This window comes from Tauraco erythrolophus, chromosome 4 (genome assembly GCF_009769465.1).
Source record: "Tauraco erythrolophus isolate bTauEry1 chromosome 4, bTauEry1.pri, whole genome shotgun sequence".
In the NCBI taxonomy this organism is placed as follows: domain Eukaryota; kingdom Metazoa; phylum Chordata; class Aves; order Musophagiformes; family Musophagidae; genus Tauraco; species Tauraco erythrolophus.
In genome coordinates, this window is record NC_141468.1 from 79,294,801 (window position 1) to 79,316,058 (window position 21,258).

Consider the following 21,258-nt stretch of genomic DNA (forward strand, 5'->3'; position numbering starts at 1 on the left):
CTAGTCTGTGATTTTTTTTTTTAATTTCTTTTAGGTGTTCAAAGTCACACCACAAATGTTCAACCAATATATTATTTCATTCTCATGTTATTCCCCTCTTTTTGGAACTTGAAATTTTTACATTCAGATTATGGGATTCAAATCCTAAGGCTCACACTTCAACTCTCCCATGCCTAATCTTGATTCTTCTGCATCCCAAGTATGGCCTTCTGCTTTTTTATTGCAGTAGTTATAATTTTCAAATGTATGTTTTGTGATGTGGAAATATATGTGGTGACAACTGAGCTAGCATTTCCAGCTTGTTTTATACAAATCTGAGGGACTGATTGATTTCATTGACTACCAACTATAAAAACAGATTTAAACCAACATCCTCAAAGCAAAAGGTGTCATCTTCCATCAGTATTCTAAAGAGCCGTTAAAGTTTGAAGGAATGTAGCCTACACTGCCAGTACAAATGTCTGTAGCACCTTCCACCAAAATATTGTCCATTTTAAAAATAAACACAATATAAAACGTGTAAGAGAATGTGACAACAACATCCCTGATGAGTCAGTACAGATCTATCTAGTCTTCCACATGGAATGCAAGTTCACTTGGCTGCTCTTCCTCATAGTTTTCCATAGCCAGCCCTGTAATCCATTCATTGGCGGAGCAGCCTGGCAAAGCCCCCTTTGTCAAAGGACCCGTGGTGCCAGTCAGTGGGCATTCCACCACCACAAATTCAGAGCAACATCGCATGCTTGAATCCAGCAAGTGGAAGGGAAGGCAAGGGAAAAGAAAATCAGAGGCTAGGTAACCGCTGTACACCACAGACAAGTTTAGCATAGCTCCAGTGATTTTAAAGCATGGTAAGATAAATGAAGCTCAACAGCCACAAGCAAACAACAATGGAAGCAACAGGAAGGGAATTAGTGTTTGTACTCAAAAATTTCATCCTCCACTCAATTTGAAAGTTCAGTAATACTCTAGGCAAGAAGGCTGTGCTATGCCTGCCAGCAGTGACATCAAAATTACATAAGAAGTCAGCACTGCAAGTTGCCAATGACTGATAGCAGATACTCTAGATTAACTTTTTAAAAGGTACTGAGGTATCCACAGCTGCCAATGCCCTGCATCCAACCGCATACAGCAATAATCTTCAGAATTACCTCATTCTCCTTAAAAATCTGGAGCAAATGACCACCATTTACAGTAGAGCAGCTGAAATTGCTCAGCACTTTGGGAGATTAGTTCCCAGATTAATTAAACTGCCTCACCAGACGACTGTAGAAAGCCTTCTCCCAAGCCTGGCACCCTGCAGCCCTGAGGAACTAAAGGACAGAGCTATGTTTTCAATTGTGCTCCTGGAAAAGAAATTGTGCACTTAAAACCCTTTTATTTAGAAATATCCCTTTTTTTTTGAATGCTTGAAGGGTCCCTAGCCTTGCTATTTTTATGTCAAGATGTCTCAGGATTCTAGGTATTTTACAAAGGAAGAACAAATGCAGTTCTAATCTCCCAACTTGCTAAGTAGAATTTTTACAATAAATCATTACCCTACATAGTAATTCAAGACCTAAGACGACAAGAATCTTGCAGCTATATGTTCCTAAATCAAGGTCACAGTTCAGGAGTTTCACATCATATAGACATGGAACTGCAGAAGGAAATCTATGCATAAAACTTTTTCTCCACTTCATCAGGACCAGAAAGCTAAGAAACTAACTTATAGTCACCATGTTCTACCATGGCTGCTCTGGACAGGGATTTAGAGAAATCTTAGGTAAGTGACACTACATATTTCCTCCAAGTTCCTCTGCTCACAAGCTGAGAGAAATTACTTGAATAGCTTGGTTTCAGATAAACATATATTTTTAATTATGTGAGACAAGTCAGAATGTTCAACCCATAAAGTGATGCAGTAGCAGTGACATATCTGTTTTTATGGGATGGTAAGCACATCATATGAGCATAAGGCACTGCAATCCAACATGGACAAATAAGGGGCTTGGTAGAAACCCTAGTCATAAACTAGTTGGTTTTAACTGGCAGAAATACTGAGCTTACAACAAAGGAAGATTTTTGTGCCATGCAGCCTAGCGACCCCAGGAAAACAAAAAATATCTACTTGCAAGATGAAAATACTCAATAACATGATAAAGCTGTATATGACCAGAGTGGTGCAAACTCCTTCCCCACTGTCACAAGAGTGGAGATCAGCCTCTTTCACACTGCAAGGCACTCAACATTGGGATCAGCAAGGTAGCTGTTTCCACAGCTATTAATTTTGAGATTAATAAGAAAGCTGCAGCTCACGAGCTGAACAGAGCCTGGAACTTTGTTTTGTATAAGCCAATAGCGACTGTTTCTTTTCACAAGGTTTTGCTTGGGATCACTGTGTGCCCTAAAGAGTTCCCTGCCAAAGGCGTACGGTAGGCCTGTTCTGAGGGAAAGAGTGGAGAGTATGCCATGCTCTGCCATCACAATCTGTTGCACAGCAAGGTAAAAAACATTTCAGGATACTGATTCACCTGAAATGCAATGAAAAGTACTTCGGATAAAACCAAAAGAGTACGTTTTATGAACTGTGAAAGCTCTGCAGAAGATAGCAGTGATAAAAGCTCTGGGTTACCTGGTCCCAAAATTTGCTTTTGTCTTTTCCATTACTGTGGAAATATGACTCACAAAGCATGCCTTCACATAAGGTTTAATTGACAGGGGAGGGAAAGTGTGCAAGTGAAACTATATATGTGGAAAGTGTTGGGCATAACTTGAAAAAGACATCTTGAGAAGAATGGAGCAATGTCTAGAATAATGTATTGATTTTTGAAATTAAACTCTTCCACAGCAAATTCAAGGAACACATTCTATATCATTAAGAGATAGCTTATATCTGCTCAGTAACTTTGAATTCCCTGGAAATACCTGTGCCAGAAAGCAATGCATTACATATCCTAATGAGTAACAGCGCAAGAGTTTACACATTCACTTGGAGCCTAACAGAATTCTCAAATTGCTTCCAACAATTTGGTAAACCTCCTTATTCTTCTCTAATATCATATTTTACGGTCATATTACAAACAGAAAACCTTTCCAAACAGTAGGGATGTACCAAAATCCCCTGACGTTGCAAGTTTCTGTATGCAGCCTCTGAAGTTTTGTACTTTGAAACAGGTTTTAAAACAAACAATAAAAGACAAAATGAGAAACAGATGCAGAATCTGGAGAGATCAGATTCAGAGAATTGGTTTGAGGAAAAAAAATCTATTATTTCTTTTTAAAACATGTTTTTAACTTTTCCACCAGAATAAAGGAAATCAAGTTAGAAGGGAAATCAACAACAAATCTTTTTGCCCATTTATTTCCTTTTCATTCTTCCTCTTTTTCGAAGGAAAAACAAGCTGGCTTGGAAAAGGCAACGAAAATTTTTAGGAAAGAAGGATTTTGTTCATTTAAGAGAAGTTTGACTTTTTTTAATGATTTTTTTTTAAAAAAGAAAAATATTTTCTGAAAAAAATATTTAATTTTTCACAGAATTAATTTTCAAAGTTTGAATGTTTTCATATACATTACCACTACTATGAATTTGTCTAAGAGAGTTATCTGCATCACTCCAGCCATTTTCTTCTTTCCTCATTTCAAGTCCTGGCGCATTATTTCTTTCATGTATTTAAAATCCAAGCAGCAATTAGAGCCCTTCAGGACAGACATCAGAACTATCTAAAGAAATAAAAAGTCTGGGAGTCAAGCACAGTTTCCTGACATTCTATCACTACTGAGGACCACTTGGGCAGAAGTGGAGCTCTAACCATGCAATTGCAGATATTTGTGCAAGATCTACTATGTAACATGCTCTGTCTGCTGCAAGCTGTTAATACAGAAAGCTGCATTGCTGATATTTTTTTTCACCTGATGAGGAAGGGTCCACAACTTCCAGGATTACCCAGGAATTGCACTGATGAAAAACATCTTCTGGAGGTGCAACCCTTTGAGAAAGGACCTGCCAAAACTTCTCAAAACTGCCAGATACCCACCATTCATCTTACTTGCTCTCCCACTCACTCAGCCCACGTTTCAGAAGGACAGAGGGAAGGAGCAGCAGCAATCAAAGAGGAAGGAGTGTGACAGGAAGCGAAGCCATGCAAGGGCGACATAGGTAAGTGGAGACTGTCACCGTTCCGGGCAGAAGCCCTTCCCCACCCACCTTTGCTACACAGAGACGGAGGATCAGGCTGCTCTTGGGGTTCTTCAGTTTCTTTGCTACGGCCTGACTGGGCCACTCTGAGAGCACTAAAGCTTTCTCGAGGACCATGGCTGCCATGGAATCCAAGAGAGCAGTGAGATTCCAGGTTCAGGATTCAAATTGACTTCATTGCCACAATTACTGGTTACATCAACTATCCTTTCACCCTTTCCCCTCAGTATGTATCTCTGATCTATACAGATGTGCTAAAATTTGGCTTGAACTTATTTTTTTCTAATGTCTCGTTGGAATTTTATTTATTGCCTGTTGAGATATCTGGGGACCATTTTTAGAGCAAGGTTGTAAAACGAGTCAGGTGAAAAAAAAAAAACAGCATCTTCAGACAGCAGATGTTTTTCATGTATTTTTGGCTACATTTGCGGCCAGGACTCATCAGAAGATAGAAGTTCTCTAAATTCTATGAAATTCTGGCATTTCAAACATGTTCTGAAATAATACTGAAACACTGAAATTTATGACAGATGTCCACAATACAGAAGCTATTTCTGTGTGCATCACCCTCAATGCACAAGATTTCATTTGAGATCGATATGACGTTGATACATCACCTCACTCTAGAAATGCACAGGGCTTTGATGCTGTGCTCATTTGTGCTGGGCACAACCTCTCTCCCCAAAGTGTGCTAGTTCAAGTATGTCACAGCTTACATCATTCACCTTCTTCCAAGGAATTTTCATCATGGAAGGACATTTAATGCAGAGGAGGTGAAACGCTAGTCCTACTCACTTCAGTGGATTCAGGATTTAATTTCCAAGAGCTCAGATTTTCACCAGAAAAACTGTACATAGAGCTCTGCTCCAGGGAGAACTGAACCAAGGTTTGTTTTTAGCAGAGCCTTCATTCCAGTAGGGATGCAAAAAAAATATTTAGGATTCATCTACCAGTGACTCTTGAGCTAATTGGTTCACAGCTGAATGATGACACAAACTGGCTGTTTGCCTAGCATTTTTAAGCATTCTTCTATTTTCTGTCTAAAAGCTGTTGGTATTACAGCAGGAGATACTAATCTAAATATTACTGGACTGATTTTAAAGACATCTTTACAGAGTGCAGACCAAATCTTGAACATTTTCAGCCGTTCTCATTAACGCATCAGAAAACCCACTAAACCACAGCTAACTGTTATTGTAACTTACAGAATTAGACTTCTCCTCCATACCCAGACTAAATACTTCAATTTTCAGTGGGAAAAAATGTCCAGGACTGCTGCCATTACTCCTGCAATGACCTTTGGCTGCTCCCTGTTGACAATTTCGATCTGTGGGGCTTCGACACAAGATCTACATAGCTTGTAGCCACTTGGTTTGTGTCCCTGTCCTTAAAGTTTTTATAGGTCTTCATGTTATGGGGGAAAGAACACCAGCTTTCCTTTCCAACATGCACAGAGATGTGACTAGACCTGGCTTTACTGGAGCACATGGCCAGGAGAGAAGGGGAAGGGTGAAAAAAGCTGAGCTTCCCCAGGATCACCCATGGCACTGCAGTGCACTGGGCCCCTGGCCTGCCTGCTTTTTTTTCCCCTTTCTGCCACAGGAACACAGTAGATCCACTTCACAGTATGGGTCTTGCCCATCAGTGGAGAGTCAAATAAAGTGAGGAAAATCTTGCAAAACAAACTACATTTTCTCATTTCTTTGGCAGGGGACTTTCGATGTTGTGCTCAGTTTAGGTGACAAGTTCCTTTTCACAGGGAGAGCGACACCAGCAAATGAGCCTTTTTTATTTTTCATTCTCTCCTTCAGCAACCTTGTCTTTCCTTGCTCCAGACAGAAAAAAGGATAAAAATGAGTTGCCGGTGCTTTCCAATACATATCTCAGGGCTTGCCACTTAGCACAGGCAGTGGTCAGGACGGAGAATATAAAAAGAAGTAGAAAGTTCTGCCTAGTTAGAGCATGTGTTAAAATGATTTAGATTATTTTAAAAATGAGAGACACCTCCACTGTGCCAGCTGCTGAGAAAGAAGTGATGAGACTCTGGAAATAATGGATACTTGTAGATCTCTGAGCACTGAATTCATACAACTGACTTGTCCTCCCCTATGGCTACATCTCATGCCTCAGTACCAACCAGCACCACCTTCTGCTCAGAGAAATCCCAGTAAACACTTGGTCTCCATGGGCAGCCTGGCACATGAAGATCCTCTCACAATATGTAATCAGAAGTGCTCCAATTTGCAGGACTCTATCATCCTCAGCCTCGGAAGGAGAATATATTTGAGAGGTTCAGAAAACAGTGCAGCACCTATAAAGTGCACTGTTCGCGGGTGTGGAAAGAGATAGTCATCTGTGAGCTCCAGTAGTATGTTCCTCACAGGGATGAAGACATTCAGCCTTCTTGTCACTGTCACAGGGAAATGGAAGAACCACTAAGAAGCAGCTCTGGTCACGGAGAAAATGAACCGATAGCCAAGCACCTAGTGATGCACACAGAGTTAATACAAAGACGAACTCCTGTGGGCAACAGCAGCTTTGCACCACTTTAGCAGTGCAAGGAAGCTTCATGCTGAACTACCCTGACTCACCTTTGCATTGCCAGAAAGGAAGAAAGAAACCTTCACATTAAATGCTCAAAATTAGCTTGTTGGACAATAAACCCAGCTAATGCTTATCTTTCCTTCTATATTAGGAATATATATAGCATTATTAAAACTAAAACACGTAGCAGTTCTAAATCTGTGGGGTCAGCCTAGTTAGTCAGATAAACATTTCTTCCTTCTGCTACAGGAGGCAGGAAAAATACAGTGTAAGCTATTATTTCTTAAACCTATCTATCTTCTATGATGACCCTCCCTGTATTTTGTTGGCTACTCTCTCTCCCAAGAAACACAGTGCCCTAACGTTTTCCAAGAACTGTTTATAAAAGTTAGGTCACCAGGGAACAGTATCTCACCACGTGACTTCGACATTCAATCGCCTGGAAGATATAGAAAAAAAACTTCAGTATCAAGAATTTACCAGAAAAAATAAGCTGAAATAGGCTTATTAAAGAGGTTTTGCACAAATGTTTCCAGTCAAGGTTGGTTAATGGAAACTTTGCACAGAGATCTGGTTCTAACGAAGAAATTGTTTGCCATGACTAGTTCAGTCAACCCCATTTGAATATATAGGTTTGGTAAGTGGTGTAATTAACAGCACCTTATTTTTAAACTAACTGAATAAATATTCACTCTCATAAATATTAATTCTCTCATAAAATGTGAGACAAATTTTAGCTGTGTCAGTTGATTTGGCTTCAGTGAAATCAGCAAGAGCTAGACGAATGGTTAAATGATTCACTGCGTTTTGTACATAGACAGAAAGACAGATAAACGCATTTATGTTTTACTTTTTCTTAAACATATTATGTTTATTCATATAACCAGTGACTCAGAAAATATATACACTATGAAGTTCAGAGATGTTAGTGAGAACACCTGAATTTGCCACACTTCTGCTGCCATCTGCTTGCCGGTGCCTTAGTTATCATGCACACTGCAAAACTAAATGCTGCATGCTCCAAGTTCTGACAACACTTAAATTCACTGAACAAGCTCGAGCGAAGATACTGAAAGATAAGCCCACAGAGATTTGAAGTGCAAAAGCTACTCTGTACTACCTCCTCACCACCCTAAAAAGAGCAATGTAAAATTGCACTGCAGTGCAGATTAAATACCAGAAGCTATCACAAAATAGCAGTTCGAGTCTCACCATAGAGATAAACCCCAGCACTATCTGTTCCTCTCTCACACATTTCCCCTTTAGAGTTACAATCTTAACAGATTAGAGATCCCCTCTCCTGACTAATCTATTTATCTGCCAGGACAATAAGACACATGAGGTCAATCATTTACTCGTACTAACTCACTTTTGTGGCAAAAACGGAGCCCGCTCCCCCTTGGTGAACTACACCTAGCTGAAAGGGGATGATTCGGTGAGTGAATTAGAAATGGAGGCAGAAAGATCGCTGCACAACAAGCAGTGTACACTTTGCATGACAAGCTGCGTGCAGTGCAGAGATTTTCAATCTGTACACATGCACAAAGCATGAAGCCCCTGTCTGGCACCACCTGTGTTTGCAAAGACCAGTCCAAAAGGGTTTCAGCTGGCATAAAGACTGCTGGTCATTGACATCTGGGTTTTGTTCAGCAGCTCCAATGCAGCTATGTTTATTTATACCTGTTTCATATTTGGCCTCTTTTCCACTCTGCTCTAGAAGGCTGAGGGAGACTGCTGAACCACTCTGCGTCTGATGTCTGTTTTACAGATCATTTTCATGCATTACATTCCCAGGTGAATATGCATGGAAGGTAAAATACAAATATGTACAAAGCAACACATCTGCACACCCAGGCATAACACTTAGATGTTTGTTTAAACAACCTATCCTGGTGGTAAAACATGTAAAGACACACAGACGTCCTGACTACATGCTCATCACACCCAAGCACAGGCAGATGCAGCCCACACGCAGCATGCACGATTACACACGGATGCCACATGCACTCCTTCCAACACAACAGCTCTGCAGCCCGCTTTTTCCCAACCTCCCCTTAATGCCTTTCTTGTCCAAGCCCTTCACGCCTCCCTTCACTCCCGTGAAAACAGCAATATTAACTCCTACAAGCATTGTACAAACCTTTGTTAGCAACTTCCCAAGCAACTTCAAAGAGTAGCAGATCCTCCACTGGTAGGTCTTCATCCTCCCACTGAGGAAGCCCGTTAAGAGAGGTTATGGACATTGATCTAGCCAGAGGCATTTTCTTCAGCCCTCGAACGCTCACCACTCAGGCCACAACAGTTAGCAAATGTCCAGTTAATGTCGTAGTTCTCCGCAGTTCTGGTTAGAGCAGTCTGCCGGCGTGCTGGACTCCAAGGAGAAAATTATTCAGATAGCTAGGAGCTAATGGGTTTAAACTGTCTGACCACCAGCATTAAATTGGCTCAGTGAAATCCTCAGGGCTTGAGAGACAGCTGCTGGTAGAGGTAAGAATTTAAGACTGACCTGAGAAAGGTCTCAACTGTTTTGGGACTAGGGGTCTTCCTTTTTCTTCAGTTGGAGGTAAAAAAAGGTTTTGAGCACCTCAGCCACAGCATTCAGTATCTACCACCTCAGGGACAACTGAAACTTGCTGGTTGTAAATTCAGCACTGCCCTGAGCAAACTCCAGCAGGGAGGACACTTCAAGTTCACCACCTGATTTGAGTCCAGCCCCTGAGTCCTCCCCTCGAGATACACCCTCCCATCCACACCCATGGACCTTCTCTATCTGCTGGCCACTTACCAATTGCGTTCGCAGACTTGTTCTACATGTCTCTTAGATTACTCGCCAAGTTAAATGCTGTTACCTGCTCTTGTTCAGTCCATCAGTCTGTAAGCACTAGTTTACCTCATATCCTTCCTCCAGCTGTGTTCCCAGGGTTCTGCACAAGCTGTTGGCTTCATTCTGCTCTTGAGCAGCCCCGAGAGGTTTTACAAACAGAGCTACAAAGGCTCTAGCTCTACTTTTGCACACACTTCGGCCCTCCTTTCAGTCCTGGTCCCTGATTTCCTATGCCATGGTCCCTCTTTTCCTATGCCATGGTTCTTTTCTGGCCTTCGGGACCATGTCCTTGGCCCAGGGAAACTAGTAAGTCAGGGAACAGTATGCTCCTGTCTTCCTCCAGCACAGAGCAGTAATGCTGCAAGAGGTACACACACCTCTGCAGAGGTGTTGGTCCCTAACTTGCAACCTGAGATCCTCAAAGCTCCACAGAGCAGCTGCCTGCTTGGAAGATTGTGCTTACATGTCTGGCTGAGAAGCCAGTGCTTCTGAACAGCTGTGTAAATTGAATCCGATTCTGAGCTTAGAGCACAACCTGCCCAAAATCTGCAGTTCAGCAGTGAGCAAATCTCTAGGTGAGATCCAGGGCATCTCTAGCACTGTGGAGAATAAAACTGCACCAGCAGTATCATAGAGGGAAAGGCTCTGAGCTCACTTAAGATGAAACAAGTCTGAGGCAATTGGTTTAGAAGACAGGCAGCCCATCTGCACAGAAATCTTTTAGACATAACATAATACAGCTGAGCCTACCTTAAAGGCTAACTACCCCCCGAAAGACTTGCTCCTCCACTTACACTTCCTACACCCTCTGCTTTTTTATGGCAGTCCGACCCATCCCTGAGCTGCTGGATACAGCTCACCAAACTAACCGAAGGATGCAAAAACTTTTTTGCCAAGTTAGGGACTAGAGCTGTCTCAGCATAGAGCCTGGCGAGAGAGACTAGAGCAGCACAGCTGGGAAGAGCAGGAGACGGAAAGGTGTGAGCGAACGCTGCCTCGCCTTTCCAGCCAGCGGAGCTGGTTAGGTTAACTGGAAGGCATTACAGCCTGCCCAGGGAAGGACTCAGGGTTTTCTTGGCTGGGTGTCGTTTTGTCTCCATGGTCCGAGTTGCCCTATTTGCCGCGTTATGAAAAAAAGCCTGGCCGAGAATCATGACGTTTGGAGCAGCTGTGGCTCTTGCTGCCTGGAGTAGGTAGGAAACCACATCATCCTACAGGTTAAAAATCGTGTTACTTAAAAGAACAAACAGTAATACTTTACCGCTTACTTCATTTCTGGACCACCAAACCTGCCCGGGTCGCGTTTTCACACTTTTCCCTGGAAGCCCTGAGGGCGAGGCCGAAAGCTGCCAGCCTCAGAGGCCCTCTCAGGCGGTGAGAGGAGAAGGGAAGAGCAAAGCAGCCCACGAGCCCGTCGGGATCCCGGAGCCTTTCGTCGGCCCTGCCTCAACGACTACACTGCAAACCCAGGCGTTCTGAACGGGACAGCCGGGCGCTCAGCCCGCCATCGCCCTCACTCACGGCGTTCCGCCGTCCCGCCGCGCAGCGCTGAGGGGCGGCTCCTTCCCGCCCCGCCGCCGCTCGCGCCGCGCCCCGCTGCTGCCGCCCTGCCCGCCGGCCGCCAGGGGGCGCCATGTCGGGCCGCGGCCCGTCACATCCGCTGCTCTGCTGACAGGGCGGTGATGGCGGGCTGGGCCGGCGGGGTGCCTCAGCGGGGAGGTGTCGGTGCGGGTGTTTGTAGCGTTAGGCCGTCCATTTGAACTGTTATCTGATAAAAACGAGATCCCCGCCAGAGGAACTGCCGCCCGCTGCAGCTTCCCGGAGGGAAACCAGACAGATGTGCCGGTGCGCGGGCCCTGTCAGTGATGCCAGACAAACGGTGGCACTGGCTCACTGACATGTCGCTGTCCTTAAGCATTCAAAAGCCTAAAAACCATGCAAATAATTTCAGAACAGTGAATTGAAGTGGTAATAAAAAGACCTTTAAACTCTTTATATAGTCTGTGTTTTCATGTTCTTGGCTGTTGCGTTTTTCCAGCTTTTGTAATAAGAGGATGCTCCTTTTGCCTTTGAATTCGACAAAAGACGATGTAACACCTCGAACCTTGGAGAATGGGTTTGAAAGAACTGTCAGATAACACAAGATCCTTTCACAAGCACTGGCAGCACCATCGCTGGGAGAACCTGGGCAACTCATCTTTCACAGGTTGGAGATAATCCTCATAGGGTTTCTTTTTCAGTGTTTCTGATCTGTCAAAAAGTGCTCAATAGCACTATGATTATTATTATACCGTCATATTCAGAGTACATTTCACTTTATCCAATCTGTATGTCTTAAAGAAGCTTTTTTTTCTCCACACAGTGCCATCCCAGATTCCTGCTTTTTTGTTACTAGTGAGGGAAGAGAATATGAAGTGCCTAGGAAAGGTTAGATCTAACAGACAGTCCAAAAACTTTCATCTCTGCGAATGCTCTTAATTGCTGGAGGGCAAAGGGCCCTATGCAGTATATTTATGACCTGCCAGGATTAAGCGTGGGATCTCTGTGACGGACATGGAGGTGTCTGTGTTTGCTTACTGCCATCAAGGAGGCAATGCCTGTAGCTGTGCACCCACAGCAAAATGAGGTCTCCAGGGGCAAAGCTATATTCTGACAGTAAGAACAGGCAAACTTAGCATGCACAGTGGAGGGGCAGTCACCAAGAGCAGAAAGGAACAGAAGAGCAGCCGCTTGCTGTCCTCCCATGTGAAGTGCAAGTGGTGAAAGGGATGCTCTGCTAGTACTAGAACATGTTTTTTTTTTTTCAGACAGACAGGGAAAGGTTGTGACTATGATTGTGGGAAGACAGAAACCTACCCAAACCAGTAGGTTTTAAAATATAACATTGATTAAAATATTTTTCAGAAATCTGGAAACCAGTGAAACTGGTTTTGAGTCTGGCCTGTCTAGGTTCTCATATTGCTCTTATCACTAAAGTACACAAATGCCCTCTGGTATTGTGTTATTCAATGATGTGACTCGATTCTGCCAGGCATCATTTGTTATCCCACCAAATTCTTTTCCAGCCCACAGAAGTGAAATAATGTCACTTGCAAGGACACTGGACAATGAGAAGGCTGAGTCTGCAAGATCTTTGAAGAGAAATCATGCAAAGTGTGTATTGCTTTTCCCAAATTTCCTACAGTTCTCTGAAGATAGCAATACAGGGACAGTGCCGTGCATTCTGCCCTACTAAAACTCTTCTTGAAACTGTTACCTCCCAGGATGTTGTCTTCTCTGCACGCTTTGATCTAACTCCGTCTATTTGGGTAGAGCAAAGTTTTCTGCAAACACTAACTCAGCACGTCACCCCAGGAAGTCAGTCATGGATGTTGTCTTCACACCACAGTCCCTCCAGAAAAAACACTTCAGACATCTTTTTTGTTGGAAAATCAACATCAGCCTCCCTGGCTACAAGTGAAAGAGTGCGTGTTAAGGGGAAGAAACGCTCTGAGTGTGTGGGAGTTTATGACGTAACTGTCTAGGTCTGGCTTGTTCTAAACGTAACTGCAGTTTCAAGGTTTGCCTGCATTAACTGTAGGGAAAGAAAGAAGAAATAGATGTTAAAAATATTCATACACATTGAGTCAAATTTTACAGGAAGGAAAGCTACGATGGTTTGTAGCTATTATTGATGTACACACACTGTGCTTCAGAAAGAGAGCAGTAGGTGGCACTGATGGAATTAACACGAGTTGTCTGGTGTCTCTTGTTTGACCAAAAGGCTGTTTTTATCCCTCTTACTAAGTCCTGGTTGATGACAAATCTTACATTATGAAGCCCGTGGAAACAGAATCACAACACAATCAGCAAAATGGGGGATCTCCTTCTAGAAGAAAAGCCCTTGCCTCAGGCTGAGAGACACAGGGAAGAAGAGAGGAAAAGAAGAGCAAAGACGAGATCCTTAATAATACAAGCTCATAATAATACAAGAATAAAATAAAACTCAGCAGTGTGGGCTGCCAAGGCTAGAGCAACCCTTGTGAGGAAACTTAAGGAACTTAGAGATAGAGGCTGAACTTTATTTTGTACCCCTACAAGTAATACCCACTCTTCTAAAGGGACACCTTACAGACATTTGTATGCTAAGGATGCTGTTGACTTAAAAAAAAGTAGTATGATAACTTTTTTTTTTTCCTTTTTACTCTGGGTTTTTGTTCCCTTCTTTCTTTTCCCCTTTTGGACTTCATTGTGGTATTTCCTATCTTCAGTTACCTAGCTTTTAAAGATGTTCCTTTGATCTCCATGTGACATAGGTGTCTTTTAACCCCACTGAAAGGCCTCACTGTTTATTACCTTTGCAATTTAGGTATACTGATGGACCTCCCTAGAAATATTTTAGAAGAAAAACCTCAGATTTTTACTTAATTTAAATAAAAAATCTTTTCCAGAATTTTAGTGTAGAAATGTCTGTTTTCTGTGGTTTAGTTTCATGTTATACAACCACAGTAAGATGTCAGCTGCACCGGGCTTTAACCCTTCCAAAGAGAAAAGGGTAAAGTCATACTATATTTTGCTTCGGAATCTAGTACACCTCATTATAAATCCCAAAGTAGTAGGGAAAATTGGAATAATAAAGCAAATCTAAGTGATGTGTCTAAATCATCAACCAGCATCCTCCTGCTTTTTTAAGGAGGCTTTGATCGGGCATCTTAGCTCTGCTGGCCAGCTGCCAAGCTGTCATATGGTCTGAAAGCCAATGGCAGAACTCGATTATGATGGATGGACAGATGTGCGCAAGACTGAGAAGCTGAGGTTCTTTAGTTACCCGAAAAGCACTTGGCACTCAGCCTATGGTCCAATTCTAGTCCAATTTATTGGAAAAGTGTCTGTGAAAAAATTCTGGTACAGAATGTCTGGTACCACAGACTGGTAGACGTCAGTTTATATCAGCACTACAAACTATTTTGTATGTATCTGTTAAAATAGTAATCAAAAATATCCAGGTCTTCCTGGCATTTAGGCTGCCATGAAAGGAGTAATTTAGTTTCAGAGAGAAAACTGCCTGTTCAAAACTGTAATTACTGATGAGAGGATAATAGCAGTTGTGTGGCATGACAAATAGCGAAACAATTTTATTTTCCTACCGCAGCAGAATACCTATGAAAGTAAAAGAAATTCATGCTTCAGAACAGTGTATAAACTCCCAGGAGCGCTGCTGACCACTGTTTTTGCAATGGTTGTCATCTTTAGGCCTGATCAGAAAGGCCTTAGCTGTTGGTGAACCAGACTCCGTCGGCTAGACTGTTCCTTTTTGCTGCCATGTACCTGTTCACTGTGTGGGCTCTCCCGAGCTGCTAGCCTTGCTGGGCAGAGGTCCTGACAAGTGAGGCTGCCTGAGCGGTCAGCTGAGGGTTCCCCGGCATTGTTAGCAGCATTCCAGAAAGCTGCTGGAGGACAAAGCTGTTTGCAGAGAGCTCATTGAGAGAATAGCTCGTTTTCTAGCACATTGGTCATTTAGGTTCATTGCAGAGCTCAGGGGAGATCAGGGAGCTGTTCAGAAATGTTGTAGGGCCAGCCTTAATGGTCTGCCTGAACTCAGCAAGTTCCAGTCATTCCAGCTGTGAAGTGTCAGCCTTCACTCCTGCTTTGTGTGAGCCAAAAAAATGCTCCAGATCTCAGACGAGTGGAGAATTGTTCCTTCCAGTTAGAAGATGGCTGTACAGCGACCCTGTGAGATGGCCAGGAGGAAGAAGAGGCTACGAAACATTTTAAGTTTTGGGGAGTGATGTGACACAATGGACTTTTCTCAGTGATGTCTGGTATATGTTTTGTCCCAAATAGGCACGGAGTGTGTGGACTCCGTGACAACACCAAACAAAAGACATTCCTACCAGGTGGTCCAAGAAGCTGGCTGATGTTCCCAGCTCTGCAGACCATCATGGCCTCTGCTGCTTCATCCAGGAGAGTGAGAATGAGAGTTAGCCATCCTGCAGATATCAAGGCAAATTTAATCTTAATCCTTTTGGACTTGGTTTGGAAAAGGACGCCAGAGTAGTTTGGCCACTAAGGTGGATCCTTATGGTGTGACTTGGATAAGCATCAGAATGCTACTGTCCTATTTAAAGTTTAAAATAAATGCTGTGATGACCAAGCATCTCTCTGAAGGACAGGACTGTTAAATGCATAAAGGCTGTGCTATAAATTACGTATGCCATTTTCCCAGGTGAGTAGAGATTTGGGAATGTTCTCATTTTTCAGTCACCTTACCCCAAGCACCTGAAGTGACCTCTTCACAAAGGATGGACATTCGGCCCATGTTCTCCAAAAGGGCAGTCTCCCCTTCTGTATCTCCAGCCAGGCATTACAGACTGAAAAAAATCCAGTAGTTCTTTTGGGAAATAAATGCACATGCAAACAATTTCTGATAAACACCAAGATTTGCTGTGTCTGATATGGCTGTAACTTGTAAAAATGAAATGCAAGACTAACACACTGTTTTGCCTGTCTTTTCTACTGTACAGTGCCATGCCCCACTTACAATTCAGACTCATGTACAAAGACACTCACAACCACTTTCATAGATACACACACACATATTTGCTTTGATATTTATTTGTTTTCTGTGGTCAGCACACTGTTTAAATCATAGTTAGCATGGGGATGTCAGTGTGTTAGTGCAGCTTGTGGTATTTTCTCCTTAACTGCAAGTGGTATTCACAGAGAGACTGAAGCCTCACGTGCCTAATACTGTGGGAGTTTCCCTTTTTCTCATGATCCTTTTCTCATAATAATTGTTCTTCCTTTCTGTTACATCAAAGGGGACTCTTAGGTTTGTTTTTCTTTTTTGTTTGAAATGTTGAAAAGCTCAGGCTAGATATGAATTCTTTGTACATCTCTCTTATCTCATGTGACCTTGGAGGAATTGTTATCAGGGCTGGCAGCTCAGCTTCACAGAGCTTATCTGCATCTCCTCAAGTGCCAGGACTGCATCATTTTACTTCTCTGGCTGCAAAGAAAGTTTTCTGTGCTTTGAAAGACTACGCTGCAAACTCAAAGGTGTAGTGCTGAAAGAGACATTTCCATTCACTGAGCTATGTAAGTACAGTATGGACTTTCAGTATAGTAAGACCTTAATAAAAAACAGGTTATCCCATGATCAGCACTAAGACTGAAATGTAATGTGTTGAAATTTAACCCCATTCAACAAGTGACTTAAGCATAAATCCTACTCGTACAAGCACTTGATCTAAGGTGACTGTGGTCTTAACTTCTTTTCTGTTTGAGAACCACTCTACTGACTTTGAATGCCCTTGAAGTGTGTCAAAAGAGATGTTTCTGTTTATTCTTCTGACTTTTATCTTTCAAAAAAAACCCCAGCCTGCAGCATTCAGGATCACCCCACTACAGAAGTAATTTAAAAAATATTTATTTCCCTCCACTGCACAACAATTTGCTATGAGAAAACAAACTCAGTAAAATGAACAGAAGGTCAACAAATACTCTTCTAGACTGATTTTCAGTCTGAGAGTATCAAAGACTACGCAATTGTCATATGTGGGTAGGAAAATGAGTTTGATGTGATTCTTAGACATGGCAATCATTCCTGATTCCCAGTGATACTGGGAGAGTATTCCAGTATCTACTACTGGTGGAGATTGCTGAATGAACAGAGACCTTGGAAATCATTGCATTTCTGTCTTATTGTCTGAAACACAGAATTAGCAGCAGAGAGGAAACTGTATCTCAAGCAAAATGTCTTTTTTCTTCTCTTTATGTTTTCATTTAGCACATCTCACAGAGCAAGAATTATGAATATTCCCTTCCAGAAATCAATGCTGGTAGGAATCCACCTTTATCCTATTTTGACAAATTTTCTGGATTTTTTTACCTCAGATATTGAATGTGCAAACACATCTAAATAATGTTGAAGAGCTATTAAAGAGGAGAGCATAAGGGAGAAAATATTTATTTGGAAATCTTACTTTGCATAGCCACGGCCTGGGCCAGGTTGTGCGTTGTTGCTTATGTTGGCAGGTAAATTATTCATTTCAGACACTGAGCAAATCCAGCCCTCCTGAGTCTGACCTCTCCAATAGACCAATCTAAGCTAATTATTTGCACAACTCCTTTGCTTGCACAGAATAACAACTCACCTAGCAGTGGTATCTCAGGAACGGTTTATAAAAATGTAGTATATGAAAGTGATTAGTGTGGATTTTAGGAAAACTCTGGGTACTGTAGTGTCTCAAAAGCTTTGAAAGTTTTGGCTTACATAAGGCTGGATCCACAGACGTGTATTAGAGGAGAACTGTTCATAGAAGAAAGAAATGCCCAAACTTAGGCATTGCCTCGAGACCCAGTTACACTGTGGCATTGTGTCATTCTGGACCACAATATAAGGATCTGACTCTTAAATGTTTTTGGGCTCCTGGTCACGCTGACATCAGTGAGAGCTCAGCATCTACATTCCACTGAGAATTTGTGGCTTAATTGTTTTGATTTATATCTGTAAATAAGGGAAAACAGCATTTCTTTGCAGCACAAGGCTGACATGAAGTACATAAACACAATGATAACAAGAACTCTGTGAGCAACTTAAGACACAAGTCACCTACTTACCAGAAAACGCAGTTCTAAGTCAGCTGGTATGAAAGTCATATAAGCACTACTAGTCTAGCAAAATGCATATATGAAACATTTCCATTGCTCTACACCTACATGTTCTTTTTAACACTATTTCACTGTTTAAACCTGCCTTCAATTCTCTGCCCCGTTTTTAACCTTTGAATACTAAAAAAAAAGCAGCTGATTTAACACTGCATCTGAGTCCAGAACAAGCCCACCCCTTGCTGGGGTGATGGCTGATTACCACTAACAGCACTGTTGTTTCACTAAGCCTGCAGACGGTTGCTGTGCAGACCGATAATAAGGTGAAGGATGCTACTCATTTATCTCAATGTTCTGGATGTGCAGGTCAAAAACTCGAGCTGTCTCCTTCACATAGACTTCTTTGGAAAGCCATGATACAAATACAGTGGTAATGCTATATATCCCAGGCTGACCATAACTCAGAGGACTGAGTATGACCGAGTATGCCAGTAGTATCCCTGTTGCCTGCATTATCTGCTTGTCTCTTGTCTGTTTGCAGAGCAGTGAGACTGACTTTCTGTTATGTAGCCTGTATCTATATATCTACAAATGCAAGGGGGTCTAGGTCCTTACAGCAATTAAAAATAAGATTACTGGTCTTACCACACATGAGTCAAGCAAGTTATCCTTTCTGAAGTGTTCTGCTGTGCTGCCTCTTTCTGGTGTACTACTCGGTCCAACAGCACCACAATATTTTCTGTTAGGTGAAGGAGTGACAAAAGTATCTCTTGACACATAGGAATGTGGTTAAAAACCTGTATAACCTTTCATGGGATAAAAGAAGAACAAAGTTCATGCATCAATGGGCTGTACAAACAAAGCATATACAAGATGGAGTCTATTATGTTCAGAAAAAACCTACAGCTATCTTTTAGAGATAAAGTACTACAGCAATATACTTATTAAGGAATTTATATGGTTGATAGAAGACTGTATTATGGATAGACTCCAAGTAACAGAAAGCTATAGCCCGGTGTTGCGTAAGCATACATAGAGAAGCTGTTCTACAGCCACGTGACCGCAATGAAGTTAAGATACAATACAAGATAGTGTGATAAGGCTCCTAAAAAAAAAAAAGCAATATAATCAATGTACTTGCATAGGGCTTACAAACATCAGTGAATGCAAAAAATAATCCGAAAAGCCTCTTCTTTATATCTCAAGATTTCCTAGACTGAGAGACTCCTTCCTATGTAACAATTTTGAACCAATCCCTGCAACACCTGAAATTTCTTAGAATTTTCCTTCATGATATCTCCCAAAAGTAGAAGCTGGTACAGTGAGGCTGCTGATGTGCTAAGAAAAGTGCTCATCATGCAAACCAATCTTTCCTCATTCCTTCAGCTCCCTGCTTCGTCTGTATCCACTCACACTTTTTTTGTCACAGACCACACTTTTGTGGTAGGGACTACTCCATCTCTGGTTGCTTAATGTCCAGGCACAAAAGATATTGTGCTGCTGTTGGGTTTATGATCACTACCAAAAAAGAACCTCAGCAGACTCAAAGGGGATTGAAGGAATGGTTGACAGACACCAGCTGACAGGAGCTTCCCAGCTCAGGCAGCAACCACCATGTTCCTTTCAAGATGTCCCAGCTTCCTTTGGGTCTGTTTGCTGACCACAGTACAAGGTATGACCATACACTTTAATAGGTGAGGAACATACACTGATGCAATCCAGGACAAAATCCATATTTTTTTTTGTAGCTGAGTGATCTTTAACAATCAAAATTCACTATCAGAAGGGAAAAGGGCCCACTCCCTGTCCTCAACAAACAACTGATGCCTCTTCATGCACATCAGTCTCAAGAATCTTGCAAAATAATTCAAAGTTATGTTGTGGGACTTTATTTCATTAACTGAGAACAGTGTAAGTAAAAACAAAGCCAGGAAAGAACTGTGCAAGGTAGCCAGCTAAATGTGCTCAGGTGAAAATTCCTAAAGGATGTGTCCTGCAGAGAGCAGCAGCTTATGCCTTTTACCTCATGACAGTTGATCATGAACAGTTCTTAGCAGGAACTTAAACTAATCTATCCAGGTATAGACTGCCTTCCAGTAAGATCACACTGAGTTATGAAAGCACAGGCTGTAACATTCCCTGTCCTATCAGTAGTCTGGCATGTAGCTTGCAACTGAGAATAAAACATCTCCTAAGGTCTCCCTGGGCTACCCCTTGTATTAGTCACAAATAATTAATGTTTATAATTGGATTAAAAAATTTAAAAATTATTTACAAAACAGATGCTGTCACCAGCATCCCATGCATGGTATTTTACTGACTGCATGATACTTCCCAAATCGAAGGACAGGCATCATCTTGCAATACAACAGGACTCACATAATCTTTTCTTTTAAAAGGAGCTACAAAAATTAAGCTACTTGCTTGTGAAAGTGTTTTAGTCCACTACTCAAAGCATTTTAATGGAGGTAGAAAAGGCCTTTAAGTTGCTCCAACTTAGTCTCAGACCATTTGTTATGAAACAAAGACTTGCAGATCCCTGGATTATGATACAGGATAGATGGATTTGATACTCTTTGTCCCCTGGAGCAGTTACAGGCATGCCAAGCAAATACTGGCTGTTTTATGGTTAATATCTACTCCATAATTGTAAGTGATTAAGAAATAAAACTTTTTTTTTTAAATCTGTTGTCCCCTCCAGTATATAAGCATTTGTGAAACAATTATGCTGAAATTTAGAGATTAAAGGCCCAATTTGACTTCTTCTATAAACAAGATTACCATTGGACTTCACTAACTCTAGAAAACTTGGATTTTGGTAATCACATAGGAAATAATCTTATTTGTTCTAAACATTATGAAAACTAGAAACCAATATCCAGCAAAGAATTGAATCCAGGAGAGAAGGATCTACAGAATCCTTTTTCTAGGCCAGAGGCATACAGAATCTTGACACTGACATATTTTTGGCAGAGAGGCAAATCTCTGTTCCATTTCTTCTACCCATCAGTAACAAACAGGAAGTACTGTAACAGAAACAAGTCTAGGAATGAACTACACTTAGTCAGCACCTGGATTGAATCTAAATGATACAGAAAAGGCTTCCAGTAAGATTGTATTACTG

At 41.9% G+C, this 21,258-nt stretch overlaps 1 protein-coding gene across 1 annotated transcript in view; it reads right to left on the minus strand.

Annotated features, from left to right (window-relative positions):
* GYS2 (glycogen synthase 2) overlaps window positions 1–9,001 on the minus strand; it is a 47,163-nt gene extending 38,162 nt beyond the window's left edge. Inside the window, exon 1 of the mRNA XM_009990865.2 lies at window positions 8,862–9,001. Coding sequence (XP_009989167.1) covers window positions 8,862–8,982 — 121 coding nt within the window. The 5' untranslated portion in view covers window positions 8,983–9,001. The remainder of the gene's footprint in view (window positions 1–8,861) is intronic.
* Between the last annotated feature and the right edge of the window lie 12,257 nt (window positions 9,002–21,258).